Source organism: Anser cygnoides, chromosome 3 (genome assembly GCF_040182565.1).
Source record: "Anser cygnoides isolate HZ-2024a breed goose chromosome 3, Taihu_goose_T2T_genome, whole genome shotgun sequence".
Taxonomy (NCBI): Eukaryota; Metazoa; Chordata; class Aves; order Anseriformes; family Anatidae; genus Anser; species Anser cygnoides.
In genome coordinates this window covers 44,613,256-44,638,040 of record NC_089875.1, presented here as the reverse complement: position 1 = coordinate 44,638,040, position 24,785 = coordinate 44,613,256, and the positions used below count along the sequence as shown (strand labels likewise).

Below are 24,785 nucleotides of genomic sequence, written 5' to 3'. Positions count from 1 at the left end.
GTTTTTATTACTTCTATTGCTATAGTAACCGGGAGTTTTTTAAAGCCTCTATAGATTAAGGGTGTCATCCATGATGGGAGACACTAGTAAATCTGCAGAAGTGTTGCACTTTTCTGGGCAGTATAGCAAGGAGGTTACGCTGCGTGCTCCTGAGTGAGAAAATGGTTCCCGTCACTCTGTATGAGGACTGAAACATCTGCTGGAAGCTTTCTGCAGGGTTACTGCCTGCAGTAAAGGGAAGGCTACAATTATTATTATGGTATTGCAGAGATGGCTGTTGCTATTTTGAAGTTGTAGCACATTAATGTGGTTATTAGCTTGGTTTTGTACCATTGCAGTCTTATGGAGAGAGTTAGTATCACCCCTCAGTGAGTCATAAACCTTAGGCAGCTAAGGAAACTTCTCAGGATTGTGTTATCAGAGCAGGAAAATCTTACTATTGGTTACAAGAAAGCTTTTTAGATGTTTGGTATGTTAATGCCTAAGTTTGCAGGAACGTGACTGCCAGTGTTTGTATACCTCATAGCAAGACAAGAAATTAAAAAAAAAAGACTTTCATGGGGGGTGCGGTTCCTTCTGTATTGATTCTAAGCCTGTTGCTATCAGACGTTTCTTGTCGTCTTTTGTGGAGGGAACATGTATTTCCAGGGATTGATTCATTCCTTAGAAATAACCAGTCAAGTGCCTTCCTCTTTCAGAATAAAGTAGCCCCACCACTGTGTTGGTTGACCTTCTGACATGAGTGTCTTAAATTTCTGATGAAACAGTCTTAGTTCCTCATAGACATGCCCACAAAAACTGAACCGATCTATGAGTATTAGCAATTATTATATTAGTATTTCTGTCGTATCTATGAGCCTTAGCCATTGAGGATATGCTCAGCATGCCAGGCACTATAAGAATGAAGGGCAAAGTCTGCACCTGCCCTCAAGAACGTGTCATTCCAGAAAGAGGCAGAAGAGTCGCATAAATGGAAACACAGGTAACATGCTCTGGGGAAGCCAGAAACTGTAGTCTGACTTAACATTTCCCCTTTAAAGTATGCAGCTACCCAGTGTGCAAAATTAAGCATGGTGAAAAATTTGATCAAACAATCTTAGCTGACAGATTAGCTTTAAACTACCACAGGCCATACCTGCCATGTGAATGATGTGCACAGATGTCACCTGCTTCCATGCCCATCTATTTTCTCCACGCAGGTGGGTTGAAGCAAAATGAAGAGAGAATGGAGAAATTTCGATCCAAGATTTCCTTGAGTTTCATTAACTTGTTTAAGAAGATACCCTTCTCCTGAAATAATGGAACTAGACCATTATTATTTAATGGCCTGATGACAAGTTCAGGCACTTTCATTATTAATGTAGTTTCAAGATCTCGTTTGTCCCCACCTGGATGCGTTGAGATGTGATTTGCAGAGTTAGATTTTATTCGTTGCTTCTTTCACCTATGAAAAGGCCAAGAAGCTGTGAGCAGCAGAATGTGCTGCCTGGTGTCCTGTGTGTGGAGCCTCCAGTGCATGCAGAACAAGATCAGTGCCCACTCAGCCAGGCCGCTCTTTGCTGGAACAAGGGGAAGCTTATTTTAGTGTGGGTTTAGCTCTCACAATCCTACTCTGTTATTAACTGGCAATAAATTAAATGTATCTTCCCCAGGCCAAGTCTGTTTTGCCTGGAACAGTACGTGGTGAGTGATCTTCCCGTGCTCATCTCAACCCACAGGCATTCTGTGGTCTTTTCTCCCCGTCTCCTGCTGAGGAGGGGAGTGAACGAGTGGCTGGGTGGGCACCCAGCGACCAGCCAGGGTAAACCCACCATGACTTCTTTATCTCCTTTCCCTAAAATCTGTTTTCACGGGACTTTGTGTTTCCATCTTCTCCATCCTTTGGCATATGCATTTTTTTTTAATCGTGTTTTAGTAGTTCTTAACTGCTTAACAAGTATTTCCTTTACAAACCAGATTATGCAGGTGCAAGGAATGCCAAGATGAAGAACAAGAACAGGACGGCACAGTGAAACAGTAGATTAAACGAGTTTGTCATCCGTGTATATTATTAAAAGCATAATGGGAGTTATGTAGGAGAATTTATTTCAGTTAACAGCAAAGATGTTATAGCTTTCCCTCCATTCCTGCTCCCTCCACAATTTATTCTCTTAGTTAAACATCAAAGACTCTCTTGGATCATAAATTCTGATTTGTTCTGTAATGCATATCACGGCTTATATTTTTCGGTCCAATTTAAAACATGTTGTGAAGAATATTACACAGATTATAGATGTCATTATCGGGAAGACACCCTGCATTCTTCTCCTTGTCACTGCGTTGTGTCTGTGCAGGAGATGTCAATACATTTCCTTTTGAGAGCAGGTTTTCTGCACTTGTCTCAGTTTCCAGAACCATTCAGGTAGGGCACAAATGTTAGGTACTGCAGGAGAAGGCCAGCTGGCTGAAGTATTTGTTCGACTAGAACATTGTAGACAAGCTATTTCTTTAGTTAGGTCAGTCGGACTTGCTCCACTGCTCTTGATTTCTGGGTCTATGCAAAGGTTTGCTGAAAGGGAATGTTTTTTTTCACATGCAGCGATTTACTGCTGTGGGTTGCTGAGCACCAGGAAGAGTGACTGCACAGGCCTACCTCCATCCATGCTGAACAACCCTGACACTCCCCCGTCCAGAGGACAGTACAGGATAAGAATGAAGGGAAACATGTCCTTGATCTGCTGGTACAATAAAGGGCACTTCCGTTTTCTGACTAACGCCTATTCACCAGTTCAACAAGGTAAGCAATATTGCTACTGCTCATCTGGAAAGTGCACGTGCTTTAAGTGACAAGGCAAGATGAGTCACGGAGTTTGGTAATAAGCCTGAACAAAGAGCTTGATCACAATATCCTAGATAAACGGTTGCACTAGTGATGACTTCCCTTTTGTGTCTTCTTACAGCTACTGTTGTTTCCCATACAAAGGTTAAAAGCCTATTGCTAACGCAGCCGCCTTTGCCTGAGCTGGTAGAGGCTGCATCCTTTAGGTATAAAGATGATATCTCTGCCGATAGTCAGAGAAGGGAAGAAGGGTGTTATTTTTGTATAACGCTTACACTAGCCACGTTTGCAAAACATCTTGTAGGATTGTTGCTACAGAAAAATTAATAAATGTCATGATGTACTTAGAACTCCGAGCAGATCCTACAATTAATTTATCTTATCCAGTAAAAAACCTAGTCACAAACAAATGTCTTTTTGCCAGAAGTAAATATGATTAAGGCTTCCTGTTATATGTTAAATTGATTTTAGCAGTTGATGAAAAGAAACCAAAACAGATAACTTGGATAGTTCAAATGATTGCAAAGACTTTCTTAATGCCTGAAATCTTTCCCTTTACAAAAATATACAAATGTTTTTAAGAAGGTTTGGAAACTTCTGTAAGAGGTAATATGATGAGCGAACTCTTTGAAACTCAGCTTTAATGAAAATGTTGCTTCAGTTTCTCCTAATTTTTGTTATTCAGAACTATGCTGAGACAGACAAGAATAACCTGAACCTTTGAATATAAAGCCACCAATTTACAGATATCACAAACGCTCATGTTCTGAGCCCCGAGTGACTCTCACATATGCATACAGACTGCAGAAGTTAAGTTAAGGGCATGAATTACTGTACAAGAAGCTGGGAAGCTGACAACGTCCCTGCTCATATGTGCTGCTCACAACCCAGGTGAACCCTAGGCAGGTGAAGGTGTACAAGTACGGTGTGCCTTGTACGCTGTGGTGAAGAACCGAGTTCAAACCTCGGCTCACCCATCCATGCCCTTGCATTTCCAATGCCGTGCCACAAGTCTGGTTACTTTGGCAAAGCAGGGCTGATCCTGAGGGTTTCTGCTGGGCTCCTTGCCTCCCTCTGTACTGCACAGTGAGGGCTTAGTGACATGGACGGGCTGGTGTCTGAATGCTGATGCTGAAAACAAGCACGCGAAGGAAAAATGAAGCTGCAGTGCTGCTGCCGAAGCCAGTCGCTGGAGCAGTGCCCACCCACGTGAGCAATCACAGTCAGGGTTTGTCCTGCTTCTTGTGTGCACCTTGCCAAGTGCTCTAGATGGACGAGATATCACTAAATGTCCCCTGGTTGATATGTGCTAGTATGGAGCCTGCAGTTTCATAAATGCATAAATTCATAAATGCTACGAAAAAGAGAGTTAGAAAACTATTCTGCTTGTGAGCATCAATATTAAATGCCCCTTTCAAAGAGAATCTGAGCTAGCGGTGGCCTTCAGCACAGCACAGAGCAGTGTGAAAGGTTGTGCCTGTGAATGACCTTGGGCAGGTTTTAGCATAGACAGGATTGTAGGTTGCATATGTGAGGTGGTATAAGGTCCACTGACTAGGACCTGTGCGTGTGGTGGGCAAGACCTGCACAATACCTGGATCACCAAATGCTTGCAGGGACAGCCGAGGTAGCTCAGGGTGAATCAGAGCAGAAAACTGAGACTGGCTTTTCAGAGCCATGCCAGGGGGAAGAGAGTCTCGAGTGAAGATCTGAGAACAGATGGAGGCTCAGCAGGAAGGTAGGAGACCAGATTGCCTGCCTCTAATTTGGCATCTCTGAAGTCAGTGCAGCAATGCTGGTTTAAACCAACTTGAAGCTTGATCACCAAAGTCTCCTCAAAGTGATGTAAACAAGGAGAAGGAAGAGGAAGAGGAAGAATTTGTGCTCCTTGAAGCAAGCCTGTCGCACAGGCCTGCTGGGCACATGTGTGAAATGGGAGAGGAGGTAGGGAAAAATGGTAATAAAACCCATACAGGGCAATCAGACAGAGACTGGAGCCAGCGGGATCACTTGACAATAAATGGTATGTTTCCACGTTGATGGGGGGGTGGAGGAGGCCATGAAAAGAAAACCTAAAAACACAGATGAGATGTTCAAAGCAAGACCTAGGATAGATGTAGCTAATAGTGAACTATTTATTGCAATCGAAAGGAAAGTAGAGAAGAAGGTAAATCTTGCAAGTACTTAAGAGTGCAAATCCCACCCAAGCCAGAGGCACCGGGAGGGCAGTACACTTGTCAGAGGTGATCTATGAATACGATTCTTAGACGCAGCACATTATTTATTATGGATGTTTTGAACCAGTGTGTCATAATACATCACCTCAGATGCTAACGGATGAGTCTTATTTCTTTGGTCTTGCAAAAAAGTCCTGCTTACTCTGCTAACAAGTATGAATTTTCTGCCTAGAACAAAATTCAGCAGGGTTTTTAATTTCCCTTAAGCTTTAGCTTGAGTTGAATTTTTCTCTTTTGCCTGTTCTGCAGAAGTACTGAGAAGTCAAAAGAGATTGAGACCCCCAGGGAGTAAAAAATTGCCCTTAATCTAAAGCAGGTGATGTGCTGGTCCAAACCTCCCCATCTGTGGGACACGGCTGCACGTCCCAGCAGCTCCAGGTCAATGTTCTAGAAATAACTAAAACCTCTATTTTTTTGTACAAAGCAGAATGGAGCAGGCAGCAGCCTCACTTGCTGCACAGCAGGATGGCCAGGAACTTGGGGAATCCTGGGCTTTCTGACCTACAGGGAGGAGCCTCAGGGTCCCTGGTGTTCGGGCAGCAGGGTCCTGTTTGCCATGTAGGGTTCCCAGCTCACTGCAGACCCTGGAAATCCCATGGCTTCGGCAGAGTGCAGAGCTGGAAGCAGCAGCTCCTTTGCAAGTTGTTAAGGGGCTGGGCTGCTTCCTTTCAGGCATCATCGTGCTTCAGCAAAACCTTGTTGAACCCAAGATCTTTCGGAGATGCAGCTTATTTCTGAGAAGAGCATTCGGAGAAGCTCTTCACCAGCCAGCTCTGCTTAGATGCTAAATGGACAATACCTAAGGACAGAAAATGAAGTTTGGGCCACATATGCAGAAGGCAAGGACCAAATAGCTGCAAGCGGCATGTTAGCATCCCACCAGTGATTGGGGTGGCAGGAGGTAGAAATAGGGTTTAACACTTCGGGTATGGACTAGACAGGAAGCTAAAGAGAGGCAAGGGAAGCATGCAGAGGCAGCTGGAGAGGGGACAGTGGTAAGGATGAGAAAGCTGGGAGCAAAGAAGTAGGATCAGGAATCAACATCCTGCTGACACAGCCAGTATCAAAGGATGCAGTTGCCCTAGGGAGTTCTCATTAGCCTCCCCTTGCTGTCTGTACCTTTTCTGCCCACCCTGCCTTGAAGACCCTGCAGCTGGAAGAAAAAACATAGGAAATGCTGTGGAGGCATTGCAGTTGTACGAAGCTATTGTATAAGCAAGCCCCAGTGTGATTCTTAGCCCTGGAGGAGCTGGAAGTGTGAGATTGGCTCAGAACTGGAAAGTCTGGGGAAAGCAGCTTAACATTAAAAAGTATGTATGAGGACAGGGAAACTTAGGATTTTAACCTTAAATCTCCATGCATCCTTTGTGGGAATAAATTCACGGGGTTATGTCCAAGTATGGTGAGAGGGAGGATGGGGCCAGTGGGGCTCTGAGGGGAAGACCATGAACATTAGACCTCGTATGAACCTGCCTGGCTGCAGTTCAGATAAAGAACTGTAACAAATTTAAGTCCTGAAAAAAGCCGTACAGCACTTGCAACACGCAGTGCCCACTCCGTTATATTGTGTTATGAAATCTTAGTGCTTGCCAAAGGGGAAGTAAGTGCTGATATTAGTGAGCCTTCGTTTTAAAAAAACAGGATTCTAGCTCCAAAAATTATGGATTGGCATAAACTTAAGTATTTAAGGAAACAAACATACATATGCGTTTGTCTTTCTGCTTATTTCATTCAGGTTGACATTTCCCAAGCTTTGCTTGACAAGCGTACTGGCTAGAAACTTTCCAGTAGAGCCCCCGGATCTTAGCTAATCTCAGGAACCCGGGTACCGAGTTTTCACAGGGTGAAAAAACACCAAACCAGAAGCTGGTGCCAGCAGCCTGCACCAGAGAGAGCAGCACGCAGGCGAAGGCAGGCCAGGGCTGCAGAGCAGGCGGTGTGTTCCCCTGGAGGGCTGCCAGGGACGGAGCACAGCGATGCTGGGGGAGGACCAGGAGGGGAAATAACTCATCGGAGGTGCCGGTGAGTCAGCTTGCTTGGGGCTGCTCGCCACAGAGACCTGCAGCTAAAAACAACCCAGCTCCAGCAGTTGCCTCCCTGGAGGGATGGCCCTATGACTACAGAACAAATGCAGGAAAGGCTACAGAAATAATGTGCATATAAAGATATTTATGGTCTCAATAAAGAGGAATGTTACACAGAATATAATAAAAAGTGAGAAGGAGTGTGTGATGTCCACATAGCTGCCATCATAATGCATTTTTAAGGATTGTGAATACAAAGCAAATTGCAAAAGGAAATATAAATTCTCAAAGGGAAAAGAGGGGGAAAAGAGGGAAGGGGGAGAAGAGAAAGAACATTTACACCCAGCTTGGGGGTACAGAGTTGAAAGGAGAATTGTTGAACAATTTAGAGGCGGTATCGTTTTGGACACATGAAAAATCAGACTTTAAAAACCTGAAATAAATAGCTGGATGGCTCACATGTAACATGACATTTAGTATGTGTCATAAGTCTTGCTTCAAAATAGAGCCTGCCAGCCCGGACAGCACAGGGGGCTTGACGGAGATAATGGATGGAATGAGACTTCCAGCTGAAGGCATGAAAGGGTGAAGTCTGCAATCAAAACGTGAGGAGCATTTTAGGGGTGATTGTAAAAGACTTTGCAGAATCAAGGCAGTGGGAGTTTGTTGGCCGGAGAAATGAGAAAGCCCAGAATCGTATCTGTACTGAAACAGTGCTGAGAAAGGATGCAACCAAGCCTGTGCTTCACTAGACTTGGAGAAAAATACTGTCGTGCCTGGGAGAGAGCAGGGATCCTCACTAGACAATAAGCTATAGGCATGGAGCAAAAGACAGTCCCTTGAGAGCTGACCATCAAACCCTGAAGGAACGTGAAGTCAAAAACCAGGGAATGGACTCCTCAATAAAGTACTACAAGTTTATTTTATTCATCCCTCCCTTCTACAAGCAGGTAGAAGCATCTCTGACTGAATAATGATCCCTCTTCTTCCCTTTTCCCTCGTTCAATATACTACCAATGGAAAAAACATCAAATTAGCATCTCTGTTACAGGTAACAGAGGAACCACTTCCCAGTTTGGAGACAGAAACTAGCAATAAGGTTTATTTTGTAATAAACTATGTATCTTCTAATTGCTAAACCTATCGTGTGGATTTAAATCTGTTATGTTTCTAATTGATGCAGGAGTTATAATTAAGAGAAAAAGTGGAGAAATTCCATGCCCTTTGGCTGTTGAAGCATTTGCTGCTCACCTTAGCTATATCTGCAAATACGACGACAAATACAGCAAGTAAGTGAGAATAAGGATGTGTATGTGTGTGTACATGTATTTCTTTCATTCCTTCCCCATGGCTGGACTGCTTGAGCTCTCCATGTTGAGCTACAGCTGAGAGCCCAGCCCTGCTTTCACTTAATTCATCTCTGACAAAACTCCTGTTTTAGTCAAAGATCAGAAGCCAGCTCTGCACAATGGCGATAGCTGCATTGCCAGCTCTATTGTAGGGAATCTCTGCAGGAGTGAGGAGATGAATGAGTACATCATTGCACACATTGAATTTTTTACTCCCCTAACTTTCACCTTTATGAATAATCTCAAAAAAACATGCTAGTGTTGCTTTGGCCCTATCCACCAGTTTAAAAAAAATAATAAAATAAAATTAAGAGTATTATGTTCTTGTCATCTTGAAAATGACCTGTAAGAAGAGTTGGGAAGATGAGCCAACAGGTTGGTGATGTTTTTGGCCACATCAAAGTCAAGGCTAGACTGAGAATTCATCAAAGGTCTACAAGTCTCTCAGGCTGGCTAGCTCCCCACCCTTATCATCAACTGGTGTTTAGGTGGTTATCTGTCCTGGTGATATCTGTGTCACCTTGAGCCAGAAGAAAAGGACACTCCATTTTGGATGCAAACCTGATCTAGGTAAACTGGGAGAATGTAGGCCTCTTGTGATAATTTAGATTTTTTGGCTCCGGGATTCCAGTTGGGGTCCTCTTTGCTAGCTCAAAATGTAATGGGGAGAAACAGAAACAAGAATAGCAGTGGTGAAACTTGGCTGTGGGAGTAGCAGTGAGGTGCAGAAGATTTCAAGAGCTAAAAACTGGGGAGAGAGAAAAAGTAGCAGGGATTTTCCAAGTCAGTTCTGAGCAAAACAGCAAGAATTGAGCATAAGATATGAAAGAGGAGGAGGTGGTTGTTAGAGACCAGTGTTGGGATCTGATCTGAGGAAAGCGGTACAAAAAAGAGATGAGGTAGTACATGTAAATGGTTGCTAAAAAAATGAAAAGTAGGGAAGTGGGAAATCTTATGACTGAAGAGAATATTCTGGTAGTCCTGGAATTAGTCAGAACCTAAATATAAGGTTGTCAGTCCTTCCTAGTTCTCCTGCCTTATGGAGAGGAGGTGCTCCACATACCAGCACTGCACGCTCTGGCTCTACCCCCACGTCCTCCCACGTGCTGTTGACAACAGCAGAAATCATTCTTCACTTACGATCGAGATAAACGAGAGGAGAGGCATGAGCAGTCTTCCCTGAACTGTAACATAATAGGCCTGAGTTTGGGAGGGGGGGGAATTTTACGTTACAATCTGAAGGGATTCAGACCCACGGCTCCCATTACTTGGATGTTTGTCACAGGCAAGCTCTAGGAGTCTGTATCATTACTCTTGCTTATGTGCAGCAATACAGAGGGGAGGGTTGCTGAGGTTTGGCTCCTAGAACAAGGACACTATTAGAAATTTACAAAACCAAAGCGACAGATAACTAACTGTAACTGATTGTCAAATGCATTGTACAAAATTCTTTAATACTTGCACTTGGCAGTAAGCTGTGGTCCTGCTTCCCCTTTGGGACTGCAGGAATCTTTTTCCAGGGATATTTCTTGCCTCCCAGATGGAAGTGATGGCTGAATACAACTTTTTGTTTCTTTTTTTTTTTTCTTTCCCTCTTGGCTTTGTAGGTATTTCATTTCTCACAAACCAAACAAGACCTGGCAACAAGTATTCTGGTTTGCCATCAGCATCGCTATAAACAATGCCTACATCCTCTACAAAATGTCAGAGGCCTACCACGTGACAAGGTATAGCCGTGCACAGTTTGGTGAAAGACTTGTAAAGGAGCTCCTGGGCTTGGAAGACACCTCACCCTCCCATTGATGCAATGTTCTTGGTGGCATAGGCAGGGGGTGGAAGGTAAGCAGAAGAAGATACCACACCTGGAACAGCAAAGCAAGGAACTTCTGACACCACCAGTGCTGTCCTTATCCAAAAATGCCAAGTGATGCCGCTAGAGAGGTGGAAACTTTGTTCCTAGTAGCAGCTGGATGTAAACATGTTCTACAGAAAGTGCCACAAGAAAAGCTGACAAAAAATTGCGTAAGTGAATGCCCCGTGGGTATCTGTACACCAGAAACGGACTTAAATTAGTTATCTCTCAATACTATTTGTTGAACAGGGTCATCTTGTAAAGTCCCTCTTGGGCTAAGAGCTTGTCATAAGCTGAGATAGCTCAGCAGTCCCAGGTGGGCATTGCAAAAAACTTTATACACCTTACTTGGAGTTACTCAATTCTGGGACAAGTAACGTAAGTCTGCACCATGGGCTGTGGTTGAGAGTGCCTACCACCTTGTAGGGAATCAGTGCTGTCCTCACAGTGTGCTAAAAGAAGCAGTTCAGAGACACGAACACTTAAGCAAGTATATTGACAAACAAAACCTTTAAGGCAGGCAGCCAGGAACTGAGAACTGGTTAAAACTTTTTCTTTCCTTTTTTTTTTTTTTTAAAAAAAAAAAAAGGCATAAGGCAATTTGATCCCAGTTAGAACACAGCAAGATTAGAAGAAACCAAATACATTAGTGAATTTAAAATGGAAAAACATAACATTGATTTTTTTTTAAAAAAACAGGATGAAATGAAACATTTTATACACAGCCAGAGAGTGAAGTAATACTGCCTCACATCATAACTGCCACGGTCAGTATACAGATCAAAAATGAGAGTATAACAATTATATTTTTTTTATTTCAACTGTATCTTACATGTTGCTTAAAAGTCTAATATAATGGGCTCACGTTTTTTAGGAAAAACAATTTATTTCTTTTCCTTTTGTAAGTCCATTTTAGAACTTCATTTGGCACACAGTTTGCAGGAAAAAAAATAATTCACTAATAGCAGTGTGTTTTGCATCATCACTGCGGGATGTTCTGTAAGCATTCTTCTTACGAGAATGCCGGGCTTGCCACAATAGTTGTAATTAAGCAGATTACATGTTTAGCAAAATAACATAGCATTGTGTTTTGCAAAAAGAAAGAAGTCCGATTGCAACCAGATGTTAAACCTAACTAAAACAGAGCAAGCTCAAAGGGCTCACCTGTTCTGAGTAGCACTGTAGAGGATGAGCATCATCATGAGCTGGTGCCTGTGGCTGAACCACTCTGGTTTGGTGTTGGTGGAATCCGAAGGCCACTGAAGTCTTGGAAAGCCTTGGAGAGAGAGAGGGGAGTGTGACCAAAACAGGAGAGAATTAATATGGAGGTGAAACACTGCCCTGCCCTCTACACGTTATTGATTTCAGTCTACAACTCAATCAACAAAAAACCCTCTGTATTCTAAAGGTTAGCAGCGATGGAAACAAACAGAATAGCATTAACTTACAGGGCACAACCACGTTGCTTAAAGGACCAGCTGGTTTTAGGTCCCCAAGCCTGGCATTTTCTGGAAGGTGTTACCAAAGAATGACTTGGGCTGATTTAAGAGGAATGGAGCAATTGATTTATTTCTTTATCAGTCTATAACTCCACAGGTTATATGTTTCTGTCTGGAGAGAGACGACAGAGTACCCTCTGAACTCTCCAAATTTCACTCTTATGGTTATCAGAGATGCCAAGGCACTGTGCAAATGCAAAGCCTGTAAATCATCACAGAAGAGTCCAGCAGAGGCTTGTAAATTACTGACTAGCCCAAAGAACATTCTTGCACTGACAGATTTCTATTTCCACCAAAGTCTTATTTTTTGGAGTAGACTTAGGCAGATCTCACCTGGTTGCGGGGAAAGCAAGGGGACAGCCAGGTCCATGGTGGTTCTGCTTGCAGTACGGCCTGGCGACTGCCCTGCGCAGCCTGCCCTGCCTGCCCACCACACAGCGAGCAGCAGAGCGGTGCCAGCAGGTTCCCCCTTCACCTCCCAGTCCACGAGGTCTCCACCCAGGAGACGAGCATGGGGAAGGACACAACCTTGTGCACTGGAGGCCTCCTAGCCTCAAGAGGAAGGAGAGGGTTTGTACTGCTCTAGTCCTCGGCAGTGCCAGGCTACGTAGGAGACCAAGGATGAGTTCAAATCTTGTCCCAGCAGGGAACTGAGGCCACCCCTCCCAGACTGAACGTGTGGCATGGCTGCTTCTTGTCAGGCTTCTAAATATTCAAGAGTATTTAGAGGGAATAAAAGGGGGAGAGAGGCTAGCATGAGGCATAAAAAACAAAAGTTCAGCAAACCTCCAAGTTTCCATTTCTTAGGAAACTCCACAGAGGTACCCGAAGACAAACGGCGTTCTTACTCTTAGCTCAGCCAATGCCAGACTTCATTACAACAGGAAGAGTAGCTACAACTTCATTAAGCCCTGCAGGTTTATTGACTGGTCAGAGTTAGGGCAGCAAGGAAAGGTCTGGCAAGAACTGTGCTGGTCTGACAACCTGAACGAAGAGTAGCTGCTGGGAGCCCAGCCTCCTTGCATTGAACCCCCGCAAAGCCAGAGCATTTGCAAGATGCAGGTGCCCCCAGCAGAGACGGAGAGGCCCGTATGACCTCCTAGGAGCCACTTCGTGCCTCCGAGGAGTAAGCACAGCACTTTCCAGCTATGTCGTGGCCCCTCGAGCTAGATCTGGCGCCCTTTGCAAGTTGTTACGTTACTGTGTATGCGCAGAGGCCTGGATCCACACCTTCCTGTTCAGAAAATGCCTTTTCAGTTTCAGGTGTCAGTAGGTCCACGGCCTTGGAATGTTTAATTTTTCCACTAACTTGTGTTTTTAATTATGTGGATTACTTGAGCTAAAATGACGAGGTCCTAGCTTTTTGCCTCAGGGACTGGGTCCTGAGTAGTTTTCCCTAGAATTGGAGTTGATGGGGGATTACACAGTGGCTGACTATTACAGGGAAGATGCTTTAGTCTCCTTTGTAAAGGAGAAACGTTAAGACAAAATTATAGCTTTGCAATGAATTTCATTTTCTTAGCCTTAACCATCCCTCATCGTTTTGAACTGGTGCCCTAAACATGCGCAAACATTCCATAAATAAGCAAAAATATTTATATATATTTATATGTACGAAATGCCTGAATTTGGGGTCTGAAACCCACCAAAGCATAGTCTATATCCACAGATAACTGTTCAACTTTATCTTCTCCAACTGTTGACTTGGAGTGGATAGGGATGAGGAAAGTTAGGATTTTTCCGTGTTGAAAAAGCGTCTTGCACTCTCTCTAAGTTCCTACAAACAAGGTAAAATAATTAAGGAAGAAATTTCATCATTTTAGAAAAGCAAAGGTTTATTAACTGCAGTTCAGATTCTGTAACATTTCCTTTCCTGCAAACTGGCTCACTCCGATGTGGTTCCCCACCTGCTTGGAACACTGAAGTTTCTCCCTAGGTAAAGGAAAAGAAGGAATTTAGTCTCAAAGTAGCGCGAGGATGCTAGTTATAGTGTGTGCGTGTGTGTTAACTGTGCAATGACTTGTGATGTGATGCCAAGTTTTTTTGGTTTCATTTCGTTTTTTTGTATCCTTGAGACAATCTGGGTAAGAGATCTTAAAGCTCAACAGTAGTTAAAAGACAATGGAAATGCCAAACAGGAACTTTTCTAAATTTTTCCAGGGGGAAAAATAAGAGTTTGAAGCTGAAATAGACATGGGATCGGGATGGCTCGTGTCTCTCTTGATTAACTGAATTTTCCTTCATGCGTACTTCTGAAAACAGTTTATTTGTGGTATGCAAACTTTGTTTCAGAGAACTGAGACCATCAGTGAGACATACTGACCACCTTCTATGCACAGGACTTCTTTCAAGAAATGTCTGTCCTGCCACGAGCTGTTCTTGGAAAGCATTTCTTCTCCTAGTGTGTAATATAACACTCACAAGAGCTTAGAAGCCACTGTGAAATGGTTTCCACTGCTGATGTCTTAGCTGAAAAAAGCTTCAAGGGCTTGCAGAAACTCTGCAACTTTTTACTTCAGCCTGTTTGTGCACTCGACACTAGGGCACAATTTAAAAACATCTTTTCTCTGTTTTCCATTTCTTTTCTCTAGCCCCGGCCCATCTTCATTTGCAAGGTAGTCTGAGTATACCTATTTAAAGATGTCCCAATGTCGCTAATGGGTACAACTTTGTTTTCTTCAGACAATTCCTAGAGAAAAATGAATTTAGCTGTTTCCAGACTGACATTACGAACAGCAACTCAAAACAGCATTCCCATTCTTCACCTTCAGCTACACTTAAGTGGCTTTTTTTTTTTTTCCTGAAGAGGTCTTATTTTTCTTCTACCATTTATTTAGTAGTCTGTCTTGAGCTGATTGTTGGTGAAGGGGGCCTCCGATGGCTCAGTCTTACATGTCTTAGCATCCACTAGTCCTGTGGCTGATTGCAGTGACGAGTCGGGGTTTATGCTGCACTGGTAATTCTGCGTGTCTGCCTCTTTCCATGCAAGGATTGGAAAGTGCTCTTAACAACATCGGTAATCATCAGCCGTCATTATCCCTTCAGATAGGAGCTTCCACTTCCATAATCGGACACTGAGGCACAGCACAGGTGATGAAACTGTAAAGTGGAGTTTGCAGTCTTGCTGATTAAGTCCATGTTCTGCATGTTCTTGTTCAAATGCACTTTTCCAAATTTGAGATGAAAGCACGACAGACATCATCCTGCTCTTCAGCAGGGGCTGTAGGACTTTGTCAGCACAGGTTCTTTGCTCCACATAGGCCAGCGTGAGTCAAAACCAAGATGTCCCGAAGGTAAGAGAAAACCAAATAAAACAGCAGCCCAACCTGCCTGGAGGAGCTTAGAGGAGATACACAGAGAATCTGAAGCTATGCTGTATTCCAATCATCAATGTGAAATCCAGACAAATAATTACTCAGACTATGTGAAGTCTTCCATCCATCTCTGTAGTGGAGCTTGCCATGGCACTTTCTCGTTGCTGTGACTGATGTGAAATTAGTTATTTGTAAAACAAGAGCTCATCTCAGTCTGGTTGAGAAAAACGTGCAAGCAGCAAAGGAACGTTAGCAGTGATGTGAAAGGCGAGGAACTCCAAGTCCAATACATTTGTGTACTTGGCCTGTCATTAACTAGGGTACTTTGCACGGACAGATCACGTCATCATCTGCTCAAATGCAAGCCTACCACCAGTGCTACTTGGTATATATTCCTTCTTGTAAAGGCTCTTCCCAGACCTACCTTTCTTTCCACAAGCATTATGAACTCAAACTGGAAAAAACCCTGCATAAGCATCTCCGTGCTGGGAGAAGAGCTGAGAATATCCGTGCTTTTTGTACAAAAAGGGTCTCTTCCTCTCCTCTCGAGAGCCTTTTCTTTCTCTTCAGAAATCTAGCCCTGAAGAGCTTCCCTGTCCTATGCTTTGCTTCCCTCGTTCCTTGCACTGGGAGCACGCCCAGCCAAATCATCCCACTAGTTCTCGGTCAGTCTGGAAGAGGGAAGAGGTGGCAACACAGAGCTGGCCTTTCTGTTTGCTTTTTTAGTATTACTTTGCTGATCCTTCCTGCTATCTGGCACATCGCCGATGAAACAGGGTATTGCTTCCGAAGCCTATACTAATTGCAGTCACTGTGACGGTGTTGCCCGCTTTGCCCCATTAATGCTGCCCCATCGGGTTTGTGTGGGCCCGAGGCAGGTATCAGCATCACCCTCCCGCTGCTCCCACTGGAATGGCTGAAACATTCCTCAGCGCTGCATCGCTGCCAAAGACAGGGGACTTGGATTTCGTCTGGGGGGCTGGGGAGTTGTGGTTTGGTTTTTTTTTAAACCCTTCACACACTCACCACTCTGATGGGTCTGGTGAGCAGCTGTTAGGTATCACAAAAAGGCCTTAAGTGGTAAATCCCTTTTGTGTCACTCTTCTGAAGTAATAACTGCTAGCATTAGATGTCAAGGTGGTCCACACAATGTCTAGTGCAAAAGTTTTATCCATCAAAAAATATCACTCTGCAAAAGTGCTCATTTGATGTAAACGCAACTATCCTGGAGTGCTTCGGGGATCTGGATGAGGAACCTACTGGGAAAGGACCGTAACACCTTCTTGTAGGGCCGTGACATTCAGGACCTGATCGGATAAGCAAATGGTGAGAGATGAGTGCAAATTGGGATCCAAGCTCCTTGGGCAAACAAATGTGAGGCAAAAAGAAACAGACTGGCTGATCTCACACCTGGTAAGGACGGGGACTCTGGAGGGAGCCAAATTAAGTTTTACTAGGGAGAGGAACATGCCAAGCCCATACAATTTGCTTCCAGCCCTGGCACATCTGTTCATTAAAATGAAGAAGCTAGCAAATGCTTCTACTCTTCAAGTATGTGCAGCATGCTCTGAATTTCAAACAGAGCACTTAACTTCACTAGCTACCAAAAAGCCTAGAAGCAGTAAAGCAAAGCCCTGTACGCTAGGTTCATCAGTCCAGAACCCCGACCCACTTGCTGTCAAAGTAACTTTGTGGTCTTGTGCTCCAACTAACGTGTGTCAAGGTGTGTGCAAAATCTGAGTGCTGAACAATTCACACCTCTCTGTGAAACCAAGTTACTCATTTGATGGAAAGCATATTACAGGTCTCAGACTTACTTTTGCAACCTGGACTTCGCCTCTATTTAAAAGCCAAATTGTTGCCTGGCATTTCAATACAGAAATTAAAAATAACTTTACCCCATGTTCTGGGGTGAGATTGGAGACAACAAAACTAAGATTTATGCCAGAGATCGATCCACTATATGTGAGGCTAATTGGTACAGTCTGATAAATGAGGATTTTTAAGGGGGATCAGCACATTGGAAGAGGCAGAGAGCAGTGGAGAGGTCGGACATGCAGAGGGAGAGGAGCCCGATGATCCCTTCCAACTTATCTTTCCAGCATGCGCACTCCCCCTCCCCTGCTGCCTTTGAATAAAAAATAAAAGGCTGATGTTTAACATAACCACTCCGCAGAGCTGCTTTTGCTGCATAAGCCCTGCTGTAGCTCCATCACTGGCCTCACTCCACACCTTTGCGCACGCTGTACATGTGCGGTAGCTGCAGACCGGGGAGTCAAAGCTCTGCTGCGTGTCAGCACAGCGAGGGAGTGGGTCTCAAGTGCCACAGGAGAGACAGGAACGATGGAAATTCTGGAAGTGGCATCTTCCCATCCATGTTTTGTTGTAATTAATCATCAAAAATGTGCAACTGACATTCCATCAAATGCAGTGACTGCACCAAACACGATGATTGGCCTTAGCTGTCGGAGTGCTTGCAAAACGAATCCAATGGGCTGCGCTCACATCAGCGACTGCAGTTCTGTTGCAAGTTCCATATTCTTTAAAATTCTAGAGATTTCTGTTGAAAATGTAAATTCCAGAGGTAAAGCATAAACTGCAATTGCTTTTTTCTTCTTTTTCCTTTTTTTTTTTTTTTTTTTTTTTGAACTTCTCAGAGCAATTTTGTAACAGCCAAGTCTTTCAGGAAATGCAGGTGTGTGACCTCTTCACACAGAGATCTACACACCTGTATTTCTGCATGGGACAGGGAACTACTTTTGTGACACCAGTTTTGTTCTACACAAAGGCACGCTTGCAATAAATTTTTACAAGTTTTGTACACCATGAGCTAAATTCTGAGTTCCAAAAATGTGAAGTGTGGCAACAATAACAAAATGGATTTATAGTATCACTCTGATATCTTGTCATGTGATTTTATTTCTTCAACAAAGTTTGTTTACAATCAACAACTTTGAAATACAGTCAGATATATTACTGCTTGCTTTTTCTGCCTCGTTCTTTTCTAGAACAGAGGGAGGGCTGAACACGGGACGTGGGCGGCTGTGCTGGGTCTCAGACCTCTCTGCGGGATGGTAACAGCCCTCTGTGTTATTGCCCCAGCTCCTCATCCGCTTTGTCTGCCCCACCAGTGGTACCCACCGAACCCATCACCCACAAGCCAAGCGCGTGGCATTTGCAGGCAAAGCTGCGCACACATCGCCTGGTTGAGATTTTAATCCACAAAGGGAGCAGAAACCTCGCAGGGGAAAACCTAAGTGGGGTTGCAGTGGGCAGGTACCAGAGAAGCAGCAGGGAGGAGAGTCTGACACACTCAACACCCCCGGCTCTCACACCTCATCAATTGCAGGTAGCCGAACTGACAGCCCGTGAGTGCTGTTGAGAACGACACCAGCACCGCAGGTGAGCATGCATTGCTCCGCAGCCAGATGGGACCCAAAGAGGCTGCTACAGACCCTTGCGGTGAGACCTGCCACATGCTGGCGGGGACGATCAGTGTGATGAACCAAATGAGAATTTCTTTGAGTTCTCTGTCATGGTTGGAGAACCACCCCCAGCGCTTTGCTCACCGGTCCCTGGATGCGCCGTGACCCGAGCTAATGCGGTGTGTAATCGGGCTCTGTGCTCACAGTTGTGAGCAGCAGTGCGGATCAGCTTTAGCACACTAATTGAATAAAACAAGGAATATAATTTGTGAAATTAGGAAATCAGGAATCTGATTAACACCAAGACATGTACGCATGCACACCCTCAGCATTGTCATTTAAAACAATGGCATCTTTTCAGACCAGGCCAAGGCCTGCAGTTACTCAATCTCCTATGAACTTATTCTCGATAGAATTTGCAATTAATAACTCCAGCAATGTAGTCTTTCTTAATTAAGCCAAACTTAACATTCCATTTTGCAGTGCTTCTAATATCCTAACTTGCCTCTCCATCCCCAGAGAGGAGCAGAGAGGAAAAGGTACCAAGTCACAGATGCTGCTGAGATACCCCCAGCCACCACTAAGCCACAGCACAGGCACTTTCAAAGCACCTTCATCCAGGACTCAGAAAAAACACTTTATGCACATTTAATGAATTGCAGCTCATCAGACCCCTGCAAAGCAAAGGCATCTCAACTCTTCTCACAGATCATCTCCAGTTTCCGTCGGTTAAAAATCCCGTCAAATGCACAGCCAGCAACAGGTCTCCTTTTGGGAATGAGGGTTTAACATAGGAAAAAGGTGATGAGAATCGAGGAGCTCAGCACATGGGACCCAGGCTGGAGTCAGCATCAAAAAAAAAAAAAAAATCTCTCCAACACATGGGGCCCTTCTGCCAATACCTTAAACAAAAGTTTAGCTATTCCTTCTTCTGCCAGATTTGGACTCCCCAAAAAGAAAAAGGCAAATTTAAGTTCACTGCAGTGTCTTATACACTTTGGGGAAACAGCAAAGGAAAAAATTAACCTCTTTTGGACAGACACACAAAATTAAAAATAAAAAATCTTGACAAGCTTCCACCAGCCAGACACAATGATGCCAAATAATACTTTACCAAAAGGGAAAGTTGTGAAGGGAAGGGGGGGGACATTTCTTTAATTTGCTGTTAGATTAGGATCTGTAGCCAGCTATGCCAGAATAAATTGCAACTCATTCTTAGTAATTATAAAGGTGAGTTGCTGACTAGTTCATCTGTACCCCAAAGTTGGAGATAAAGACAAACACTGGAGTTAGTGCACATGTACACATGTGGTCACTTGAACGTTTAAACTGAAAAGGCTGATCTACAAACATAAGCAACCGTAACCCCACCCAGACACAGAAGAAAGCCCCTATCCAACACCTGCAGGGAAAAAACATAATTGTTGTCAGCTTTCCTCCAGTTTCCATATGCTGCTCCTCTTCTCTGATTCATCTCTTTTGAGTCCTCTCCATTGCTGTGCCCAACAACCCACCACCACGTGGTCCAGCACCATTTCTGACACTGCGTGGAAGAGAGGCATCCCAACAACTAGCTCAGCAAAACATTTCTGTGTTAACCCTGAGCCTCCGACCGCACCTTGGTACTTAGTGCTAGGGGTGTCTTCATGCAAAGAGGGAGGAGCAGCATGCTATGAGCAAGGGAGATGAGGTGCCTGATGAAACCAGGCTGCAAGGGGTCTTCCCCACTACTGCCCATACCTCTGGGCGCTGGAGGTGGAGACCCAACCTTATGCCTGGGCAGAAGGTTTAACCACCAGGCAAGCCAGGCCAACCCCCTCCTCTTCTCTCCATGTGCTCACTCTACCTGTTGTCCCCTCCTTTCACTGCTGTTGTATTCTGATGTTGCCCAAAAGGGAGAAAACTGGAACAGAAAGAAAAAAAAATGTTTTTCTCTTACCATTTCCTAGTAATGAGGGAGTTATTCATAATGTTGTTAGGTTCATTGTTGCGAGACAGCAGTGCCCTTTCCCAGCTGAGAGTCTCTCCAGCAATGACAGCCTCGCAGCAGCCTGCAGGATTTTATCGCCTGAGGTAGCTTAACCCAGTTTCTCATTTGGATAATGAAAATCAGCAGTGGGTGAGATGTGCTGCTCTCGGTGTTCTTTGGGACCCTACACAAGGGCTGACGCACCCCAGCACACACGTGCAGCTCTTCACTTAAACGGATTCACTTGAAAATGGTTGCAAAGTCATCATCCCCCACTGAAAACAAAGAACAACATCTTACCTGAAGTCTAGGGGGTTTACAACCCAGCCAAACGCCCTCCTGGCAGCCCTCTGGGGCTCAAGGGCTTTGTGGCCAAGGCAGAGCACTCCCTAGGAAGGCGGCCTGAGTCCTGCCTCGCCCACCATGCTGCAGGGCGCTGCGGGGTTTGTGCCACCTTCTTTCCCCTGGGCCTCAGGGCCATGTAATGCCCTCGGCAGGGCCTGCCATGAGGTAGTTTGGGGGCATTTCTCCCCTTGGAGCAACACTGAAGCTCTGCAGTCCCAAGTGCTGGGGAAGACCCAGCCCCTCCTCAGAGGACAGCCTTCAGGGACACTGTCTCACACACGCCAGGCCCTTGTCGGCCCTCTTTATCCCCACACCATGGCTGACAGGCCCGGCTCAGCCCTTCTCAGCTCCCCAAGAAGCATTTGGCGAGTGCTTGTTCCTGCGTGCCTTCACACAGGCCTCGAGTTTTGTGGGAAGCTCGCTTGCTGGAGCTGAGCCACCCGAGCCAGGATCTGGCCAAAGATCTTCACTCTGACTTCGCAGCAGCTGGAGAGAGACACAGGACGAGTGTTTGGCGTGGCTGCCAAAAGTTAATTAAAACAACAAACACAAACTGAAGAGAGGACTATGCATGCGACACAGTTCATCAGTCGGGTCAGGTAGGACTTGTCGGATGCGTCAAACCAAGCTCCCCACAGCGAGCTTTGTCTACCTTTCCACCTCCTCAGGGCTAATTTAGGACCTGCTCTTCACAGCCCATAATAATCGCGAGAAAAATCAAATTCTGTTCTGCCAAAGGAGGAAACTGGAGCACAGGAACCAGCAGGGAACTTGTCCTGCTGCCATCCCTGACTTTCCTGAGGAAACTTGTGCTCCAGGGCACTGAGTCACAGAAAATGGAGCTGCCTCCACACAGCACGCCTCGGTCTCTGCCCGTGAGGGAAGCCAGGCCAGCAGTAGCTGGTCTGCTCGGAAGGGAAAGGCCACCTCCAGCAGAGAGCAGCAGTGCATCGGTACCTGTAGACAAGATTTCTGTATGTAGAAATAAGTGTACAGTGTAGAGAACCAGGTGGACAAGCACTTTCTCCATGTATGCCTCATGCTCAGAAAACCTCTTTTGTACGTACAGTCCCCTCAAACCCATCCTGAGGGGCAGGAGGGGTTTGAGAGGAAAAGGAATATCTTAAAATGAACTCCTTTTGTTCCTTTCAGGGAAGTCACGCAAAGGTCCTCTCCTTGAGGGCACTGCTCACTTCTGCCAGGCTCAGCATGTCTTCATCTGTATGCGATGGGTAACAAAACAAGCATCGGCATTAACCAAAATGGCGGGGCTCGTTCTCAGTGCAGGTGTTCTCAGGTTGCAAAAGCTACTTACCCTTTTTATCATAATTTATCTTGCCCAGGGTACCCCCATCTTGAGCCAAGACCCACTTTGTGCTAGGTAAGGATATTCAGAAACTCATACAAGCCTGTCTCCGAGCACTGCAAATAAAGGTCTCAACACAGATGCATAGATTCAGGCTTACAGAGAATTCCATGGCGTGTTTTCAGAAGTCCATAAAAACTTGTTTTCTTCAGAAGTCTATGTGAGCTTTCAAAGACTGTCCTTTGTGACTGTGCAATGAAGAAACACCAGAATGTCAAGGATGCTGTCTTCTATCCAAGATGCTATTGAAAATGCTGACTTTTATATCTGTAGTCATTTTGGATAGGAAGAATATTCTTGAAGTTGCATGAGGCATTTGATCGTCAAAGGCATTAAACTTCTATTAACAATGATATATATTAAAAAAATATATATTTTCCTGACTATTCTATGCCCTTTTTTTTTTCATTTTTCATCTTTCCAGATGGAAGTCTGAAATTTAAATAACTTTCTGCAGCTGCATGCCACTATAATATCAAAATCAACCAACCCCTTTATCCCGTTATTTTTCAAGATGTTAAACAGATGACTTTGTAGGTAAGCTGTAGCAAAAGAAAGCTAATTTGAAACAAGAGCTGGAGACAGGATTCTCTACAGAAGATGTTAAATTATCAGTTTCTCAATACTTGTGGGGTGCTCTGTTAGCACTGCCACCTTGCACATGCCAGGAGATGCGCTGTTGTTTACCTGACCTCCTGTTCTCCAAGATGCTTTGTGCATCCACATATCTGTCCAGCCTCCGGTATGAGCCACCCAGGGTATTTCAACCGGAAATCATTAGCCCACCTGGACCAAAAGGTGGTATAATCCAGTATCCAGACTTTGACAACAGCATGTGTTTAAGAAAAGATCAAAGAAATGAGATCAACATTCATGAGATTTATAAGTTTAATATTAATGGTATTTCCTCCACTTGCCCTCCAAGCTCTCAATGTCTCACTTAGAGACTCAGTTTCCATAGCTTTCTGAATCACACGTACTTCTGGATTTCACAACCATGGGGTAATTTCCAACAACATGAAGTACCCTTGTTTTAAACTCGGTGCCTGGTATCACCCAGTTTTGCTTTTACATCCAACTAAGAACGACAAAGAGTTACTCCCTATGCACGTTCTCCTTTACTGTTCAGGATATAACTTTGTCTTGTACTAGCACCATGCCTTTCCATCTCACATCAGACAGAGCAGGACGATTCCTGCTTCTTGCTGATAAAGTACTTCAAAGCAGCAGGAAAAGAAGGCAGGCCATGGCACCCGCTCTGCGCCAGGCAGCCTGCAGTTCAGCTGTCTGCCTCCCTCATTCTATTTTCCACACACCTTCAAAGGTTTACCGGAATGCTGTGTGAATACATATTTTTTTAATCTATTCCAGAACATAATCCTGTTCTGAAAAATAGGAACCGCAGTAGGTCAGAGGCAGACAAACACAACGTGGGGCTGTTCCCAAAGCAAACTGACAGACCTTCAAAAGTATCAGTGCAGATCGGTGCCTGCAAGCACTGCTCCTGGACATCTGACAGCGTTTTGTTTATTGCATGCACATACACACACACAAACCTGTCTTATCACCTACAGGTGGAACATTGATTTTATCTTGCTGTGCTGGATTTGCTGGAAGTCAGGGAAGATCTACCATCCCTCGGGATCATTGATTCAGAGCCTCTCAGAGCGCTGTCTAAAAACCCTCTGTCTTTATTACCAAGCCCAAAGCACACCATGAGTGGTAAGCATCAGTGGACATCTTACTCAAGCAACAGCTGTAAGGGCCTAATTCTATTTTTTCTGGAGTCAGGAGGAGGACCTTGATTCCTCACCATCCCTCCATCTGTCCTGAGAACAACAGCTGGAGCAACTGATGGTCTGGGAAAGCTGCTTCTCAGCTAGACTCAGCCTGTAGGGGGAAGAGTTAAGAAATGACAGGATCAGACACCAGAAGCTCTGACACAATAAAGAATATTTTGAGGAATCAAAGTTAATTAGCAGAAAAAATGTCTGGGAGTTGAAGCTAGGCATTCAGCCTGGAAACAATTACTCATTAAAACTGTCTTCTATTGGAATAGCTGACAAGAAAAGGATTAGATCAGCTGAAGAATAAGATTTCCTAATTCTCAAAATTCATTGATGCCCCGTGATATTTATCTGCCTAAAATATATTTATAAAAAGCAACCGTCCTAAACACTTCTGAAAATTGTATCCAGTCTTTTATATCTGAGAACATCCAAACCATAAGTCACATCCAAATGGAACCTGACGACTTGGCACAGATATCCCTGTTGAAGAGCTTATGCTATAGCACATCGGTCAGTTAAAACTCATTTTAACCTTAAACTATGAATTTACTGACTTTGAAATACATTCTAACAATGCTGTAAGTGATACTATTCTGGAAAAAGGAAATTAAGATTTCTCTCTTTTTTTTCTTCCCTGATGAAGCTTTCCATGTGTTCCCACCTGCAAGAGCTTGGATCAGCTTGACCAGGTAACCATTTAGCAAGAAGTTTAAGTCTAGACAGAAAGAATTGGAACCATCAGTTTCTTGAGGGAGGAGACTTAGCTCTGCAGGTGCTTCTCCATAGCCTCTCACTTT

The 24,785-nt window shown here is 44.4% G+C and overlaps 1 protein-coding gene across 1 annotated transcript in view; it reads left to right on the top strand.

Annotated features, from left to right (window-relative positions):
- The window catches only part of PGBD5 (piggyBac transposable element derived 5), a 71,640-nt gene extending 53,569 nt beyond the window's left edge, over window positions 1–18,071 (top strand). Inside the window, exons 5-7 of the mRNA XM_066994059.1 lie at window positions 2,579–2,776; window positions 8,263–8,368; window positions 10,036–18,071. Of these exons, the coding sequence (XP_066850160.1) occupies window positions 2,579–2,776; window positions 8,263–8,368; window positions 10,036–10,231 (500 nt within the window). The 3' untranslated portion in view covers window positions 10,232–18,071. The remainder of the gene's footprint in view (window positions 1–2,578; window positions 2,777–8,262; window positions 8,369–10,035) is intronic.
- The last annotated feature ends 6,714 nt before the right edge of the window (window positions 18,072–24,785 follow it).